This window comes from Leptodactylus fuscus, chromosome 9 (genome assembly GCF_031893055.1).
Source record: "Leptodactylus fuscus isolate aLepFus1 chromosome 9, aLepFus1.hap2, whole genome shotgun sequence".
Classification (NCBI taxonomy): Eukaryota; Metazoa; Chordata; class Amphibia; order Anura; family Leptodactylidae; genus Leptodactylus; species Leptodactylus fuscus.
This window is the reverse complement of record NC_134273.1, coordinates 88,587,167-88,606,227: the sequence shown is the minus strand read 5'-3', so window position 1 is coordinate 88,606,227 and position 19,061 is coordinate 88,587,167. Positions and strand designations below refer to the sequence as shown.

At 47.9% G+C, this 19,061-nt stretch overlaps 1 protein-coding gene across 4 annotated transcripts in view; it reads left to right on the top strand.

Annotated features, from left to right (window-relative positions):
- Nucleotides 1–17,422, top strand: part of ITPR1 (inositol 1,4,5-trisphosphate receptor type 1) — a 68,818-nt gene extending 51,396 nt beyond the window's left edge. For 2 of the 4 annotated variants that reach the window (XM_075286469.1, XM_075286468.1), the window contains 21 exons: nt 290–343; nt 630–756; nt 849–1,036; nt 3,686–3,869; nt 3,974–4,224; nt 4,468–4,668; nt 5,093–5,203; nt 6,707–6,802; nt 7,490–7,612; nt 9,048–9,155; nt 9,243–9,435; nt 9,705–9,827; nt 9,914–10,089; nt 10,260–10,424; nt 10,505–10,700; nt 10,816–10,893; nt 10,967–11,106; nt 11,190–11,355; nt 12,129–12,289; nt 16,010–16,171; nt 16,630–17,422. In XM_075286469.1, the coding sequence (XP_075142570.1) occupies nt 290–343; nt 630–756; nt 849–1,036; nt 3,686–3,869; nt 3,974–4,224; nt 4,468–4,668; nt 5,093–5,203; nt 6,707–6,802; nt 7,490–7,612; nt 9,048–9,155; nt 9,243–9,435; nt 9,705–9,827; nt 9,914–10,089; nt 10,260–10,424; nt 10,505–10,700; nt 10,816–10,893; nt 10,967–11,106; nt 11,190–11,355; nt 12,129–12,289; nt 16,010–16,171; nt 16,630–16,716 (3,090 nt within the window). In that variant the 3' untranslated portion in view covers nt 16,717–17,422. The remainder of the gene's footprint in view (nt 1–289; nt 344–629; nt 757–848; nt 1,037–3,685; nt 3,870–3,973; nt 4,225–4,467; nt 4,669–5,092; nt 5,204–6,706; nt 6,803–7,489; nt 7,613–9,047; nt 9,156–9,242; nt 9,436–9,704; nt 9,828–9,913; nt 10,090–10,259; nt 10,425–10,504; nt 10,701–10,815; nt 10,894–10,966; nt 11,107–11,189; nt 11,356–12,128; nt 12,290–16,009; nt 16,172–16,629) is intronic. The other 2 variants (XM_075286471.1, XM_075286470.1) reach the window with 1 other exon arrangement.
- Nucleotides 17,423–19,061: the final 1,639 nt, after the last annotated feature.

Sequence of the window (19,061 nt, the reverse complement as noted above, 5' to 3'; positions counted from 1 at the left end):
TGGGGGGGGGGGGGGGGGGTTCCCTTCTTTAATTCCATCAGTATAGCCCATTAGGGCCATGTAAGTGTCATGGAGGGGATCGGGTGCCGCTTCTACCCTGGTGAACACACATAACGGGCCTCTCAAATGAATTGATGCCGAGATATACTGGGTCAGTTTGAGTGCACTGGATTACAGGTGAATTTCCCCCATCTTGAGCCTCCCCAGTCGCCTCCATCTTCATATCCTCCCATCATCTCATGGGCATCTCCTTAGGGTTCTCATCTCTACACATCTGATCTTTGCACAGTCCCAGGACTCTGGTCAGGCCCAGCCTCTGAGGCAGCTGCAGGATATCAGGCGGGTATGTATGGCCATTGACTTGGTGGTTGGTTTGCTGGTCGTCATCCTATCTGTCTTTGTTGCTGTGGTGTCCTTAGATGGATCCTTAGGTTGTTCTTGAGCAGATTGTGGCCATTTCATTGGGGTCTGTGCCTGTTGACTGTCTGTCCTCCATGTTTGTGGCGATGTCTTGGTCAGTTCATCCTTTATGTTGGGCTCTGAGGTTTAGCAGGTGGCTCCTGAAGCTGGCACATCTGTAGGGTCTGGTTCATGCCACCTCTTATGCTGCGTCTTGTGTCTTCCAACAGGGTGAAGCTCTACGAGTGATCTTGGTGAACCGATACTATGGGAATGTTAGCAGGCATGGCGGACGTCGGGAGAGCCTTACCAGCTTTGGGAATGGTCCTGGAGGTGGTGGGAAGTCTGGCAGTGGAGGTAAGTTGTGTTCAGTAGCGGTGGGGGGGTCATAGAGCGCTTTACTATTTATTTGGCCAGTGTTATTTTATGGTTGTGTTCTTCCCATGGAGCCTCCACAGGATTGGTCAGCCTCAGTCGGGGGGAGATGAGTCTGTCGGACGTTCAGTGTCATCTGGACAAAGAAGGGGCCTCGGATCTTGTGATTGACTTGATCATGAACGCGACCAGTGACAGAGTCTTCCATGAGAGCATCCTCCTGGCCATAGCGCTACTTGAGGGAGGCAACACGACGATTCAGGTTAGACAGGAACTTGTGTCAAACGCAAAAAGATAAATGCAACACAATCGCCCTCCGTTCACACCCAGAGCTGCATTCTCTAAAGGTTTCTTGCTCTGTCTGACACTTTGTTGCATCACCTGTGCTGTCATGCTCTGCTGCCCCCTGCTGGTTCAGTATGAAGATTGAGCTAAGGTCAAAAGGTCAGCTAACAATGCAGCTCTGGATGTGAACGGAGTAAAAACTGTTGCACGTGCATCACATCTTTAGAAACTGGACTTGCAAAGATATCGCAAACTTTCTGTATGGCTGTATAGTAATCATTGTAAGTCTTCTCATGCCGTAGCCTTGCTGGTTATTTGTTACGTCGATGGCAATGACGACCGCCGTATGACGTGGGGTTTGTCGTCCATCGTGCGGTGTAGTCTTAGAACCAAATCTAATCATAAACTCTTCTGGCCAAACTTCCTTCTGCGTTAGCTATTACATTGTGGCCTGTGGACTGATACGGAGACTGTATAATAAATCTGGATTTCTTTCAAAGCCAAAGTTGTCGTTGCTCCTTAGGTCCCAGCGAGGGGAGCCGGGCCGGCTAGGTGTGTGTGCACACTCTGCAGGCGGCAGCAGCAGGAGGTTACATAAGGTCTATTTATATCTGCTGGCTGCGGGCAGGAGATTTAATGAGCTGCTGGCCTCATTCTCCCCCCGTGTCAGGCTGTGCTGCGTGCGTCAGAGCGCTGCAGTCAGGAACACAGGCAGTTTCCAAGGCGACTGTTATCCCCCTGGAGATCCTGGCAGCTTTGGATTTTCGGTTCCTGTATATAGAGGTGTCTGGTATATTCCCTTCACCCTCCGTGCAGATCCACACACCCCCATTTTTATCTGCGTTCCCACTCCAGCAGTGTCCCCCACAGTCACGTTTGGGGAGGGGGGTGTTGGATTGATGTATGAAAAGTTCTGCAACTTTGTAATAGACTTTGTAGAACTGTAACTTTTTCAAGTTTGTATCCAGAGGTTAAAAACCAGTGCGCCCTGAAAACTTCACAAGTGAGTTTGCTACAGTTGTATCCAGTGTAGATTTCATAGTTCTGATGACTTGTTGCACTTTAGCTGCATTGATACATTGTATCAGTCTGGTGTGCAGAGGATAGTTAGACTGATACAATGTATCGATGAATGTAACAAGTCATCAGAACAGTCTACAATCTACACTGGATACAATTGTATCAGTCTGGTGTGCAGAGAATAGTTAGACCGGATACGATTGTAGAAAACACTTAATGGGAATGTTCTTGTATACAAACTGCAAGGGAAGCTGCAGAATTTTGGGGGTACATATGAGCTGCACTAGCCCCCATCCCTCTCGTTAATAGAAGTGAATGAGGACCACCGCAGTCGCCACTTCCCATTTACTCTTATTGGGCACAAGTTTCATTAAGGTTGCCCGACGTGTGACCGGCACACTCGGGTGCTGCATGTAAGCGTCCTTCTCGATGATGCTGCACTTTATGGGGGCATCACGAAAGGCTCAAAGGTGCAAAACCTCAGTTCCTCATAACCCTTACCCAGTTCCCATCCATATACTCTTGCAGCATTTTCATTTTCCCTTCCTTTATCTGGCCCAGACCACCATGAAGACTTTTTCACAATATGTCTGTGCACACAAGCTTCCCATAACGTCCATCACGGTCTGTGCCACTTGCATTGTAATCGTGCCATAGCCTGCCCCATAGTCCCTCAACTGCTAACCTTTTGTTTTTTGGCATTGAAGGGTTAACCTTCTCCTTTCTGACAGTGGAAGGCTGTGTATCAGAACCTCCAGTCCACCAGAGGGCAGGGGGAATACATTTCTGAATCAGACTGCCAGCCATTAAAGGAGCTGAAAGCGGTCTAAGCAGCCTAGTGTGATGGTGACTTGTGGGGCCCCTGCCTTCTGGGCCCAGTAGCCGCTGCAACCTCTATAGCTATGCCAGTGACCTCTATTATCTTGTCTCCTGCAGATAAGCTACGGGGCCTGGTAATGTAGCGTGGAGGTCTCTGGGCAGTGGCACCATGTTTGTTTTTTTTTCGCTGCTGTCACAGCCCTCGCACCTTCGCTGTCACAACGTGAGATAGAGTTCATTGAGTGTTACATTAACGGGGTAGAACTGGTATGGCGAGGATTCGCGCCTGTAAAGGTGTGTGCACATTCCACGCCAGAAAGGAAGTCTTGAAATAAAATATTACAGAACCTTTTGCAATAAATCACTTTCAATCTTTGTCATCAACATGAGACCTGGAGAACTAGAATTCCCAGCATTCCTATGCTCACGGTCACTTAACCCTTCAGACTCCAGGATGAAAACGGATCCAATGTTGTGTCTGTCTGAAGGCAGTTCTAGACCCGCTCAGTCCTTCATCTCCAGCCATAGGTTACTTTCTGTGACTTTAGATTGTCAGCTCTCTGGGTCACTCCCTTTGTAGGGTCTGGATTACCAGCAGGTGGTTCTGGAGAACTGAGGGGTCTCCTTTATAAAGTTACTACAATGTCTGGAGGTCTTGCTCTGTTTTCTTTACTTCCTTGAAGATCTTGACCTCTTGTAACCCTCCTTGCTCTGCAGACTTTATCTTTGTTTTTTTTCGCCCCCGTATTCGCTTTGGCGCTGACCTTGATGTCTCCTCGCTCTGCAGCATTCTTTCTTCTGCCGATTGACCGAGGACAAGAAATCGGAAAAGTTCTTCAAAGTTTTCTTTGATCGGATGAAAGTTGCTCAACAAGAAATAAAAGCCACAGTGACTGTAAATACCAGTGACCTGGGGAGCAAGAAGAGGGACGAGGAGCAGTCTGAGCGGGAAACGCCGCACCGGAAGACAGGTGGGAGGAGTCACTGAGAATGACATGGTCCTAAGTGTCCCCCCCCCCCTGTTCAATGCATAATCCATCTATAATAAAATGTATGTATTTCCCTCCATTATCAGCCCGAGAATCCAGCACCCAGATTACAGAGGAGGCCAAAGAGCAGCTTCTAGAGGCTTCTGTTGCCACCAAGAAGGCCTTCAGCACGTTCCGTCGGGAGGCGGACCCCGATGATCACTTTGCTTCCGGAGATGGCGGCCTGTCCTCGGAGAAGGGGAAGGATGATCTGGAGATGAGCGCGGTGATCACCATCATGCAGCCAATCCTGCGCTTCCTGCAGCTGCTGTGCGAGAACCACAACCGGGACCTGCAGGTGAAGGGCTCTGCGTGGCGTAGGGATGGGGCAAACTGAGCAAGTACTGGCATAGAGCGCGGTGCCACCGCTGTGGTGTCAGGTCATCCCTGGTCATGACAATGGCGGCTGTTACCCGTACACTCCAGGGAGACTCTGTCCTACACGCCCAGAAATGGCTTGTAAATGAAGGATCTGCAAGAGTTTGTTGTGCAGTTATTATTGTAACTTTGTCACTTATTGTTTACTTTGTAACTTTTTCAGAATTTCCTCCGCTGCCAGAACAATAAAACCAACTATAATCTGGTGTGTGAGACCCTACAGTTTCTGGACTGTATCTGTGGCAGCACCACCGGTGGCCTCGGCCTTCTGGGACTGTACATCAATGAGAAGAACGTGGCCCTCATTAACCAGACACTGGAGAGCCTGACTGAGTACTGCCAGGGACCGTGCCATGAAAACCAGGTGAGAACAGGGCGGGGGAGGTGCACACAGCCGAGGAGAGCGCACGTTACATCTCCTCCTCTACCCAAGTGTGCCAGTGACTCCGGGATGCGATTGGCTGTGGGACATTGCACCAATCCACTTCACTTTCCTGTAGGTTTTATTACATAAGTGGCTGCGGCTGGGATATGTGGCACGTGAGTTTCCTGGAACTCTGTGTAACACTACTGTTATGTAACATGTTCCTCAGGGTGCTGGGACACGCCTTGGGCTGCCAGCCGGGACACGATGTGCTTAGAAAGCTGGATCGTAACACGAGGGTGGCTGGCACTGTACCCCAGATATGGACTGCACAGTCCTGGCCCAGGCCATGGGCACCAGTATGGACTGATGTATATACCTGTATCCTGCAGAGTTAACCCTATAATAACCTCTTCATTTACAGAACTGCATTGCGACCCACGAGTCTAACGGCATCGATATCATCACCGCGCTCATCCTGAACGACATTAACCCTCTGGGGAGGAAGAGGATGGACTTGGTGTTGGAGCTCAAGGTGGGGACTGGAACTTTCCTCCGGTTCAGTGTATTTGCAGAATAGGGAAGCCCCTCTCTCTGACCATTATAGGGTTAAATGCCCATCTCCACTACAGCCCTCGGCCATCACATCGCTCTGCCACTTTCGAGGCCATGTGCTTCCCGCCATAACCAACCTCATTCACATATATGGAATATCTGCAGAAACCTCTGCAGCCAATGTGTGTGTATGAAGGAGAATTCTAACTGGTGGGGATTGCACCAAATTTAGCAAATCTAACTGTGTTTGCATCTTTGACAATTCCAAATGTGCAATATTTTCAAAGTTCCTTTCCCTACCTAGTATGAGAAGACGGATGCTTGCAGGATATGGATGGGACTATTGAGCTCAATAGGGATAAGGGTTTGGAGGAACCCCGCAGCCACTTGCCAAGCACAGCGCCATACATTGTATAGTGACTGGTTTGGTATTGCAGCTAGACAGGACTTTATTGATGAGCTCCAAGGCTGGTCATGCAGGGCGCTGCGGCTTAGTTTGGTGGGAGGTGATGCATGTCTGCGGCTCTTTACCCTCCCAGGGGTCGGCGTTCCCCCCCCCCCCTTTCCCTATAACAGTGACTTCCCGTCTCGGGGATAAGACGCCTTTCATTTTCTCTAAACCTAAGCAGATGAGTAAGATGACTACCGAGGACTGAGGTTTTGCAGGTGTCTCTGGTACGTTGTCCCGTCCTCCTCGTACAATCTATTCCAGGCCACGAGGCGGCTGCTTCTCAATTAGTCAATAAATCCTGAAGCCGCAGCCCCTGCCAGGGATTTGTTACTAAACAGGAACTCCAATTCAGCGTTTACATAGCCGGAGCTTGGCACCATGCCGCCATTATGTAACCTTGTAATGATACCTGTCTGCACAGACTCCTTGTTACCAGAGGACGGGGAGAGCTAATGTGATCCTCCGAACAGTCGTCCTAGGCCTGGAGCACAGGCAGTGATACTGGCGCCCCCCACAGGCAGTAAACCTTGTCAGAGACGCCCCTCCCCCTCTGCCAGTTATTTGCATACAATGTATTTCATGTACATTTGCATTTCCTCTTCCCGCTGGAATTCAACTGAATTTCGCTGCAAGTAAAAATTAAATTCTTACAATAAAGTAACTTTTGATGACAATCATTCTTCCAAGATGGCCGCCCCGCCTGAGCCCTGGAGGGTTTGTGGGGGTGTATGCTCCTTATGATGATTCTGCAAGTAATTTACTCCTAAGACCATATGACGTCTCTGAGGCCCAGGAATCTGTTGCATCCGTTCATCCTTCTGCAAAGCTGGGTGATATATTGTATAACAGTGGTGGGGTATTCACCCAGCTTTCCTAGGAACCTGATTGTGTAATATGACCAGTACATATCACAGGTTGTCTGTATAATTGGGCCAGCCTTTGGTTCTAGACTTTCTGATCTGAGTGTGCATGTCTGCTGCATATAGCAAGGAGATGACTGCGACCTCTCACCTTTGGCGTTTTGTGTTACAGAATAACGCCTCCAAGCTGCTGCTTGCCATCATGGAAAGTCGCCACGACAGCGAGAACGCCGAGCGAATCCTGTATAACATGAGGCCGAAGGAGCTGGTGAGTGGAGGGAGATGAGTCCTCCGACCCCCGGACGAGGGGAAGAATGAAAAATTGTTTGTAATCTGGCGTGTAAATCACGTGTCACGGGACACGAGTATCCGGAAAGTCAGAGACCGCCATCTGGACTGAAATATTGTCACAGGCTGTGATACAGGACGCTTCTATGTGTATCTAATTCTATTGTGTGTGTGATACTGATGGCTGAGCGGTGTATCTAATCTTGTGACAATTGCTCAGATATTCTATGTGGCTTAGATACTGTAGCACAGCAGATCGTATCCAACATGGTGGGCTGAGATACAGCATGATACATGATGCATAAGACAGTATCACACGTGATGGGATTGGATACTGTTGGCTGAGCTGTGTATCTAATCCGATCATGTGCTATACTATCTGCTGAGCTAATGTGTATCGCTGATACAGCAGTGATAGATGGTGGATTAGATACAGCAGCTCACCAGATGGGATTGGATGTTGATTGCTGAACTGCTGTATCATACACTATGGGATTAGATACAGCAACGTGTGTGTATATTATTTGAGCTGTGTATCCAATCCTGCCATGTGTGATGCCCCCTGCTGAGTCTCTTCTGCTCTCTAGTACAGTCAGTGACTTGCAGACACTTGCACTATTTTTGCCCTCCTTGGTAACTTTTCTTGCTTTTCCCTTCTTGCTCTCAGGTGGAGGTGATAAAGAAGGCTTATCTTCAGGGCGAGGTGGAGTTTGAGGATGCCGAGGGCTCGGAGGATCACGCTGCTTCTCCCCGCAATGTCGGCCACAATATTTACATCCTGGCACATCAGGTGGGCTTCTTATATAAGGACACGAGGTGTGGGTGGTTGTGTAATGGGGAGGATGATGTGAGGCGCCTTCACCATGGACACCGTGTCCTAGTATTGTCAGGCTGTGGGTGTGCCAGTTCCCTGCACATGGTGTCAGGCCTGCCACACACACACGGGGAGCTGCACGCTGGGCGCTGCTCCAGGGATCGCTCAGGAACTCTGCTGCACTGAGCAAGAACTGAGGGCCATCTGTGCTGCACAGAGTCCTGGAAACATCCCCTGACGGCGGCGTGATGTGCGGTCTATGGCTGCACCTCGTGGTGAGAGCAGCTGCTGCAGCCACAAGATGTGAGAGTCAAAAAGAGGGGGAAATAAAAAGTGAGGGTCACGCTGATCCTCGAGCATTGCACTCGACTATTAACCCTTCTGTTTCTGGCAAAGGGTAAAAATCCTGGTGGATGAAACATCTCCGAAACCCCTAACCCTCCCCTGTCCACTGGGATCACTCTGCCATTTTTAGTAAGTTTTTGCATTAATCATTCAGCTAATTCTGTGCCATTTAGAAAATCTAGCAGGAAGCGACAAACCGCCCGCGACCACTGTCTGAGCTCGCTGTTTTACGTAAATTCTATCTTGTTTTTTGGAATTTGGTGAACCCATCTCCTCACTGACTGATGCCGTCGTGTCCTGAAACTTGTAAAGCTGCAGCCAAGTATGTAGTTACCCGTTCAGGCATTGGCACGCCAGATCTGTAGCTATTACATCATAGAAAATCTCCAACAAAATGGCAGCACGTTCTTAGGATGGCGATGATTCTTTGATGCAGCCGGTGTGAACTTGATCAGATCAGTCAACAGAAGTTTACTAGTAGCAAAGAGCACCATGAAAAAAATTCTGTGTAACCTGGGCTGACCCTGTTATCTGAGAAGTGAAGCCCCCACTACGGTCCATCCAGTGGTCTTGTCCACTCTGACACTTCTGCTTCTCTCTGGACTTCACTTTTCTGGCTTAAAATAGTAGAAGAAACGAGAAGTTTTTTGGCTGTTTTTGACCTCTGATTACTGTAAATAAAACAAAACCCCTGGCGCCCGTCCTGCACCACATGGGGTGTGGGAAGCAATGAGGGGCTCAGCGGTATTGCACAGTCTGATGCATCTTATAAGGTTTGGGGGGAGCAAGGACACTGAGCCCCATAATAGATCACAGGTCTATCGTGGCCCTTGTGTACGGCGGAGTATGAACATGTTCAATCTGCATCAATGTAGAATATCCTGCCTAGATATTTCGATTCCAATGCCAAATTGATGAATGGAATGAAAGACTGACACAAAATTGGAAAGGGAGCAGTGGCATTTAAGCATGTAATTTCATAGGTTGTGTGTGGGGACATGTAGGGATCTAATTGGGGTTTATTGGTTGCATTTCATTGACGTTTTTTTCTATTTTCCATATACAGCTTGCCCGGCATAACAAGGAGTTACAGCAAATGCTGAAACCAGGAGTCCAAACAGGGGACGGGGATGAAGCCCTGGAATTTTATGCCAAGCATACGGCGCAGATAGAGGTATAGCTGGAAAGGGTGTATCTGGACCTGTGGTCTGGGGGACATCAGAGCTCCCCCCATTCAGAATAACATTTGGTATCTCCTCAGATTGTACGTCTTGACCGGACGATGGAGCAGATCGTCTTCCCGGTGCCAAGTATATGCGAGTTTCTTACTAAAGAGTCCAAACTGCGAGTTTATTACACGACGGAAAGGGATGAGCAAGGAAGCAAAATCCACGACTTCTTCCAGAGATCTGAAGATCTGTTCAATGAGATGAACTGGCAGAAAAAGCTGAGAGGTGAGGAGACATTCCAGGCTCATTAGAAGAAGGAAGGAACTTTCTGATGTTCCTTCTATGGTATCTCCGTGGGTCGGACACGTGTCGTTTAGACTCTAATGTCTGGAGCTCTGAATGACAGATCGGGAACCAAAACTTTTCTAGATTCCACCATTTGAGCAACAAGGTCAACTGTGGTGGAATCGGTAAAGTGGTGGCGGTTGAAAGGTCCTCTAGGATTTGATGGGGTCTTCTGAATGTAACAATCACCTGTGTCTGGTGTCTTGCAGCGCAGCATGTCCTGTACTGGTGTTCTAGAAACATGACCTTCTGGAGCAGCATCTCCTTCAACCTGGCTGTGCTCATGAACCTTCTCGTTGCGTTTTTCTACCCCTTTGTTGGTGTACGAGGAGGTTAGTGAGTAGGACTGACGACTTCTAATACTTGGTGGTTGGTGCAGATGATGGATTAAATACTTGTCTATGGCTTGGTTCTGTAGGAACACTGGATTCCCGTCTCTCAGGTCTACTCTGGACGGCCATGCTTGTTTCTTTAGCCATAGTTATTGTCCTTCCCAAGCCACATGGAATCAGAGCCTTGATTGCTTCCACCATCCTGCGACTTATCTTCTCCATTGGGCTCCAACCTACGCTGTTCCTTCTAGGGGCATTTAATGTAAGTGATCTCTTGGGTTCCTATTATGGCCTTGCATGGAGTAGATGAACTGGCCAATTGAATTATGGTAGGGGCAGCCTTCTCCATACAGAGGGTCACATGGCCAGAATGGACCAGTCTTTCCAAGTCATGCAATCCGTACATTTCTCTAATAGACCTTTCATCCATAGGTATGCAATAAAATAATCTTCCTTACAAGTTTTGTGGGAAATCGCGGCACTTTTACTCGAGGTTATGGAGCAATGGTCTTGGATGTGGAATTCCTTTACCATCTGTTATATCTTCTCATCTGTGCTATGGGGGTCTTTGTACATGAGTTCTTCTACAGTTTGCTGGTGAGTCCTGGTTGACCTTGGTTCAGTTAGATCATCTTGGCTCTTGTCATCTTGGTCCTCATGGCGCCTTGTCTTCTCAGCTCTTTGATCTAGTGTACCGGGAGGAGACTTTACTCAATGTTATTAAGAGTGTGACCAGGAATGGACGGTCCATCATCCTGACGGCTGTGCTGGCCTTGATACTGGTCTACTTGTTCTCCATTGTGGGATACCTGTTCTTTAAAGATGACTTTATACTGGAAGTGGATAGATTGCCGAATGAGACGACCTTCTCGGGTGAGCTACATTGTTACTAGCAAAACCTAAGGGTTGCATGGTATAATAATGGGTAGAAATACACGTAATGCGGTGATCTTACCCTGCATGCTGACTATACAACTCTACTTTCCAGAGACTGGAAGCTCCATGGCCCGAGAGCTTTTGTATCCAGAAGTCTGCCGGCTGGAATCAGGAGGCAACTGCACTCAAGGTAAGAACAAACCTATCAGAGTAAGAAGACAAAGTGAGTTGTCCAGTGTGACTAAGTGAATGTGACTCTACAGACGAGGTCTCTGAGGATGCTGAGGAAGAAGAGAAGGAACATACCTGTGAGACCCTACTGATGTGCATAGTGACTGTCCTTAGTCATGGGCTCAGAAGTGGTGGTGGAGTTGGAGATGTTCTCCGGAAACCTTCTAAAGAGGTATCTGATCCTTAACATAACCATGCTTTCCATTGCTCCATGGGAGATGAATTCCCGATGTACATCTCTGCTTCTTCTTGCAGGAACCCCTCTTTGCAGCGCGTGTCATCTATGATCTGCTGTTCTTCTTCATGGTGATCATTATTGTGTTGAACTTGATTTTTGGTGTCATCATTGACACATTTGCTGACTTAAGGAGCGAGAAGCAGAAGAAAGAGGAAGTATTGAAGACGACGTGCTTCATTTGTGGTGGGTCAGACTCCATGGTTCCCATCCTATGATCTTCTGATTAGCCATATTCCACCACGAGAAGGTTCTTTGGCCCTATTGAGTTCTGAGCTTAAGATGGCCATACAGTTTAGATGTTGACCAAGCAACTATGCTCCCAATAAACCCACATGAGCACTGCTCAGAGCATGGATATTTTCTAGATCTGTCATGGACTGGGGAAACTCTGGTAGCAACTTATCATCTTGGAATTTAAAAAAGAATTATGGTTAACTTCACCCCTATTTGATGATCAACCCAATCCCATTGTAGGTGACAAGTTTTAGCCAGTATTCGTCCAATACTAATGACCAAGTGAAGGTAACAATCTGTATAGTGTAGCGCCACGGCCTTGAAACTGTTTGGAATCTCCAGGTCTGAAATTCCCTAGAAATTTCCACCCCTATTTACCAAAGCCATAAATTGATCCTTAACCAGAAGAACCTCTTGTGGCGAGTTTGGATCCTCCAACTTTACATAAGTATCCTCCAGGTGTTTCGCCTTTGCTCCATAAACCTATAGTAATAAACCTATAGTGGTTTGACATTGACCATTGGGGGTATCGTATGGTGTCTGATTCTTCTGGCAGGTCCATTGCTGCACCAGACTCGCTACAATAATGTGACAATGTTACCGCTGCAGATTCGTGGTTCCCTTCCCCATTAACCATAGCCTAATTCTATACTTCTATTTAGTTTAGTCATTTGGGTATTTCCCGACAACTGATTCATGTTCCCCATCTCTTCTTGTTGCAGGGCTGGAACGGGACAAATTTGACAATAAAACTGTGACGTTTGAGGAGCACATTAAGGAGGAACATAACATGTGGCACTATTTGTTTTTTATTGTACTGGTGAAAGTGAAAGACTCCACGGAATACACTGGACCGGAGAGTTACGTGGCCGAAATGATAAAGGTGAAGGAGATGGCTGGCCGGGTTATTGGGGAATATATATGTGCACGATATAGAGAAGGGTGCTGTGATGGGGCAACTCCTCGAAACCAAACCACCGGTTGTTTCAGGTGACACCTTAGGTACTGTAGTGCTGGTAGATTTAACAATCTTATGATCGGATCTTAAAGAACAAATGGCCCAAGCTGCTTTTGGCTTTTTCCTGCACATTGTCAGGAGCTGAAATCCTGCAGGTGGAAGGAGGTAAAACTATGTAGGGCTTAAAGAAAGTCCTCGCCGGAGACGTCACGTTAATCCATTTTCTCACCTGTAGTAGTCACTGTAGAGTAAATGAGGAACCAACAACGTCCTCCAATAAAAATCGCCAGTTTCCTGCGGGTCTCATCACATCTATTCCATATGGAGTTACCGGTTATAGACCTGATTGGTCACGTGGGAGGAGGACGTCACTCCTTATGTTGTACACTTGTACACACCCTTTTGGTTTCTTGCCGTCTTCTCCACTAGTTTTTGTCACTTCTTAGTTGCATTGATGACATTTGTGACTTAGTTTGTGGTCGAGGTTTACAAATTTCTAAAATGTAGTAATTGGGGTGACTGGGGTCACCCTGTACAACCCCTACAGGGCTCTATACATCTCATAACCTGCAAGCCCCGGCAGTCAAGTGGTAAAGGGGAATGTCACTGCAATATTTTTTTTTTTTTTTTTTCTCTTTTCTCCTATGAGCCCATGCATCTCTTAATCACACAGCTTTTCTAGGCTTCTGAATGTCAAATTTACCGAGTTATGCTAAGTACTTGTGAGGCAAACCTCCTTCGGAAAGCTGGGTCATATTATTGCACCCCACTTGTCTTGGACAGAAGTGACTTTTAATTCTTTCAAGCACTAGGTAACCAGTTAACCCTATAGTCTCCGATCCCACTGTCGCAGGCCATGCTGAGTCTTGTGATCCCTGTCTGTTCCAGCATGCAGGTGGTTAAGGGACTTGTCATGGGGGCACAATTAGGTCAGGAGGAGGAAACTTCAGACTCTGCAGGAGAACCAACATCTTCCTTGTTAGCAAGAATTTAATCATCTGGTGGGTGGATCAGCTGACCGGATTAGGTTGTGGATTTCTCATCAGCTCTGGGGTTGTGGAATCCACTTCCTGCTCTGAGCTGAGATGATGGGGGTGGTGGAGGTGGGGGGCAGCCAGGCCCTTTTTTTTGCATTCTCATCATGGGCTTGTTCCAGCACATTGCACACTCCTTGCTTGAAGACTTGTGGGTTGCTCCCTGTTCCAACTGCACAAAATCCATGCAATGCAAAAATAAGCGACCCCTTCAGGGACTTCCCATCATAAACCTTGATGTGGATTTTCAGTTTGCCATGGATGCATTGCACCCTGATGCAAAATTCTCAACAGGGTCCCTACATTCCAGTACTAGCTTTAATATTTGCGCCTTCTAATGTGTAGGGCCCGGGGAAACCGCTACCCCTGCACCCTGGAGTGTAACATAAGGGGGTGCAGAAGGTATAGTCACACCCTGGACCCATTAGGAATCCTAACAATACAGTCAATGCTATGACTGTACTATAGTTGGAGGCCCAGGTCAGACTTTGTATTAGGACCCCCCCCTTGCCTGCTAGGACTCTGCGCTACAGGTTTTATGTGTTTTAGGAAGTCCCCTCTGGTTACAGGCGGAGGTGGTCGCTGACCCAGTAGCTTGTCACATGCCACGGCTGTGCCCTTGTCACCTGTCCTTCATGACACTGCTACGGTCATTGTGGTTTGCACGCTGCACCCCCTCATGTTTCCACAACCGGCCGCCCCCGTGTCTGGGCGTTAAGTTTGTGTCCACGGGACTTTTCCAGCCCCTTTACTTAGAAGTGAGTTGTTTCGTGGTTAAGACACATCTGCTTGGAGGAAGTGGTGGGACGGGGTGAGCTGGGGATGGGGGGGTTGCAGAACAGGCAGCTTGTCATTGTGGATATGGGGCGCACTTCTGGGTGGATTCCTTTAGAAAGAAATATAAAAGTTAAAAAATGTAATCTGGAGATCACAGACTGGGTATAGCAGCTGCAGAACTACAACTCCCAGCATGTCCCTGATAGCCTGCTAGGGTGCAAAACTACAGACCCCACATAGCACAGGAATATCCCCCCAACCCCTCTCCTGGAAAAGCTGGGTGTTCATGATTGCAGGTCTCACAAGATTTGCTGTCTGACCACTATCAGGAGCTAGGGAAAGCTGTGTGACCACCTGTGCAGGAGCTTTACTCTGACTCCTGAGCAGTGGCCGTCAGTTACTTATGGAAATGTCAGGCTTTCAATAGAGAATTTGGAAAGTTGGGCTTGAAGGTTCCCCTTCCCGAATACCTAGAACATGGTGCTCCTATGGGTGGGCCGGACTTCTGCAGTGGTGACAATGGAAACCTTTCGCCACAAGCGGTGACACAAGCGCCGGTACTATTGCCTCACTATTCCATGTGAACGCTGCAGTCACAGTGATGTAGCAGAGCTATAAATGTCTCCACCTCCGCTATACACGTTCTGTATCATCAGTGTCTCTTAGGGAAGGGACTCTCTCCTGGGGGGTAATGGGGTGCAGCGGATGCTGGAGGGTCACATATTTTTAGGCTTGTTCTGTTTGCTCTGAAAGGAAGGATATTTTTAACAAACCTTGAATATTGTATTAATCATTTCCTTGATAACGTGGCCGGCCTGGACTGCGGGGCCGGAGTTAGATTGTCAGCTCTGGAGCACAGGCGCGGGGTTGGGGGGTGTCTTGTATCTGGTGGGGGTGATAAACCTGGATATAGTCTGGGATGGGGTGAGTGGTCCTGAAGGAGAGACTCGGACCCGTTGGCCTCATTTCTTAAAGTAACTATCCCCTTTAAGAATGGGCCTGCCAAATGATCATTATGGGTCTCGGCAAATGGTGGCGTCTTATTTGGGGAAGTCGCAGCCACTTTGGGAGACCTATAGGATTATCTTATTTTATCTGGCCGCCACGTAGTAATACAAGGACATAGCCGTTTGCTCCATTTTGGCTTATACTTGGGTTATAGGTGACCGGGACACCCCGTCCTCTGACGTCCGTATTACCCTGAGGTCGGAAGACGTTATGAGTTAACCCTTCAATTTTCTCAGGTCGTTGCGGTGCATACGGTCCATGTTTGTAGGGGAGAATAAAGTAAGGTCTGAGCCAGAATTCAATGGCTGCCATATTACAATTCAGTAAAAGTACAGACGTGTTACAGTCTTAGTCACCTGTACTGTGCGTATATGTGTGAACTCTCTACATGCGGTTATATAATCGTCCGAGGCACAGACTGGATCATCTGGGTCACCTGCCGCCATGAATCACCCTGAATAAACTTCCTGATTCATCGCACCGTGGCCTGTGGGATATTCTGGGATACTGTACGTACAGTACGTCTTCTGGGTGCAGCGTACGGAGCAGACACATGGGCTCCCGGGAACACACTCGTGTCCTGCAGATGCTAATGTTAGGATTTGGGTGTGGGCAGGTCTCTGCATGCGGGATGTGGATATGGCACATTAGGTGTTTATAGTCCTCGAGTGAATTATATAATAAAGATGGCTGCCTATAGGTCTCCTAGTCTGACTGCGTCCCTATGGGGGATTGGGAAGGGGTGGGCTTCATTCTGTCAGTCATCTTTCACTCTCCTTCTAAGCCTTTTAGAAATGATCATATCTGTATCTCCCTCCAAATTCAGGATAGAAACCTTGACTGGTTTCCGAGGATGAGGGCTATGTCCCTTGTGAGCAGCGACTCCGAAGGTGAACAGAACGAATTAAGGAATCTGCAGGAGAAGTTGGAATCAACCATGCGTCTGGTGACCTATTTGTCCAGCCAGCTGACTGAGCTTAAGGATCAGGTAAGGAGGTCTTTGGGGGGGATCTTCTCGAGGTCTTGGGGGGATCTTCTCGAGGTCTTTGGGGGGGGGGATCTTCTCGAGGTCTTTGGGGGGGGATCTTCTCGAGGTCTTTGGGGGGGATCTTCTCGAGGTCTTTGGGGATCTTCTCGAGGTCTATGGGGATCTTCTCGAGATCTTTGAAGGATGCTAGTAAAAGCTATTGAAGGCTGCCTGTAATACCTAAGGGGTAGTGGTTTGAGGACAACCACCAGATGACCATGAGTTTTGTCGTTTCATGGTACAGGTTCTCCTAGAAGGAAATAAGCCAATTCTCTAGATTCTTCTTGACCACTGTTAGTCAACCAAAGAAAATAGCTGTGGTCTCCAGCCCGTGGCCATGGGTTAGAGGTGGCCACTGGTCTCAAACACTAAAACATGGTTAGTCTTAATGGCATTAATCTATTCTTTATGGTCCACAGATGACAGAGCAACGAAAGCAGAAGCAGAGGATTGGGCTCCTGGGGCAGCCGGCTCATCTAAATCTCAATCCCCAGCAGCCGGCGTAGTTGACTATCCAGTGTGGCATCTGCTCCTCGATCCCTGGCAGTGTTTGGGTGTGCCATCCAAGCCCATTGTCCTGCTCCCCTTTATCCACTTCCACTACTGCTGCCACTGCCCCAGCCCAACTTTACAGAACTGATGGCGTCCAAGTCTTGTGCCAAATGCTCCCGGGTGTCGGGAAGGAACGGACTTTGCACTTGAGAATCTATAAAATAAACTGACTTCAGAGGGAAAGCTCATTTTATACTTAAAGGATTCTATTTATGAGAATTTACTTTTCCTGTTTTTGTAATTTATGACGTCTGCGTGTACAGACCACTGTGTATGATGATGCTGTAGTACCTTGTGTTGGGGATCGCACTTGTCTCAGCCCCGCCGTTAGACTCTTCCTTTTTTTTTTTTTTTTTTTCTCCTTCTCGTCTTTGCCCCTTCATGAAGAACATGATGTCCCAGGAGTGACCAAACCAGCTGATTTTTCTCCTCCTCCATGCCGTCTTGAGTGGGATCCCGGCTCCACACAGGCTATGGACTGGTCTGCTGTTCCCGACAGGCTTGCCACCTTTGGGTCCTCCTCATGGGGGTGGACGGGCGCCAGCTCTGACTCTTTACCCAGTCGCTCTGTTTTGTACACATTCTTTGTTTCTGACACACCGACGCTGCTCCCGGAGTTTGTTCATGTGTACGTTTGAGAATAAAACAAAATGAAGCCGAGCTGTGTGTGTTTAATCCAATGTCCATGTGTAACATAGACCATGCGGATTTGGCAGTGCTAAGTTTGTCGTTGCAATGCATTGTAGATTACTGTACTTGTAATTCTGCACCTGAACACTTCAGCTTTGTCCTTCTGGAGCATCCCACTTCACAAACTAAATGCCAGAAATGCAGTAAAGACTGACATAATAGCCAAGCCTGTAGGAGACTACAAATGGGTGTATTGCACAGGGAGACTAGCTCAAGAGGCTGCAAATATTCTGCAATGGGCAATCTGAAAGACAAAATGCAATATGCTCCTCAGTATATGGAGCCCTCAAACGAGTCGGGATGTCAAAATGGATTCAGTAGGCGCTGGACATCAGTCACCATGTTTAACCTCTGATTTCTGGGTGCTCCTTTAACCCTTCGTTTAGTCGCCAGACTTCTCATCAGGATTGAGCAGTGTCATCTTGGTATGGGACTATTGGGTCCCCAATTCATGTAAGCCATGTCAGATGTTCCTTCAAATGGTGTTCTCCAGAAGGTCCAGAAACGAGATCAGCGATTCCTTCTGCTGGAGAAGGCCACGCAAAAATGTCATGGGACACAATCTATGAAGTGCAACATTATCTGGAGAAGCCTCTAATGCCGACTGGGAGATTAACATGTCAAAGAGCTGCAAAAGAAGGGCCAACCTATGTACTGAGCCCCATCTCCTGAGGAGCACTGTCCACTGAGGAGCACATTGCACGCGATTTCATTCAGATTGCTTTGTCCTATTGAGACTTATTACAGAATATTTGCAGCCTCTCCCTGTAACTTATTGCAATCTATATGATGGGTTGTAGCTCATTCGGCTCTGCTGCACCGGTCTGTTCCTTCCTGATCACACCACCTCATGTCGCGCCACCTCTGGGGTCTGACCTTTTTTCTGTCTTCTTGGTGTGGTTTGTCTTTCTGTTATGTTTTGATGCAGACTTTTGGAATTCCCCCTCTTCCTTCCTCCTCCTTTGCTGCCGCCCTCCGCCTTGTCTCATTTGTTAGACCTCACGTTCAGTCACCGCTGAGGCTTCCAGACATGTCTGTGTAGGTGTCGGGGTTGTGAGAAGGGGCAGCCTTAAGGGGACACTAACCCGAAAAGTCTGGATTCTGATCTATGACCAGTCTGACAAGGAGGCTCCCTGCACTGCAGAGCTGTGACAAGTCATGCTCATGTAGTTCTTCCTGGCACTAATAATGCCCTTATTTATACAGCGCCAACATGTAGGGATCAAGTCCAGACAAAAAGATAAATTGCAGAGAGAGGTTGCTTCTACAATAAACTGATAAACCCCCCTCCCTGATAATTTTTGCGTTAAACTGACAGCAAAGATTTATTTTTTATTTTTGTGCAGCGCCCCCACAAGTAAAGTCTTACACAATGTCCATTCACTTCAATGGGTTGTCTAGAGGACAGGGCTGGGCCTACAGAGATGCTCTTTGTCCTGCTCTCCAATAACCCCCTTCTAATAAAATAGGTTTCTAAGCTGGACACCCCCTTTAAGCTGATCATTGACTTTCAGCTAAATGTGAGGATCAAGGCTTTGCACACAGCTAAATTTTACCAAATGTGGTGACCAGCTGATCCCTCTCCGACCGCCAGAGACCCCATGTGAAA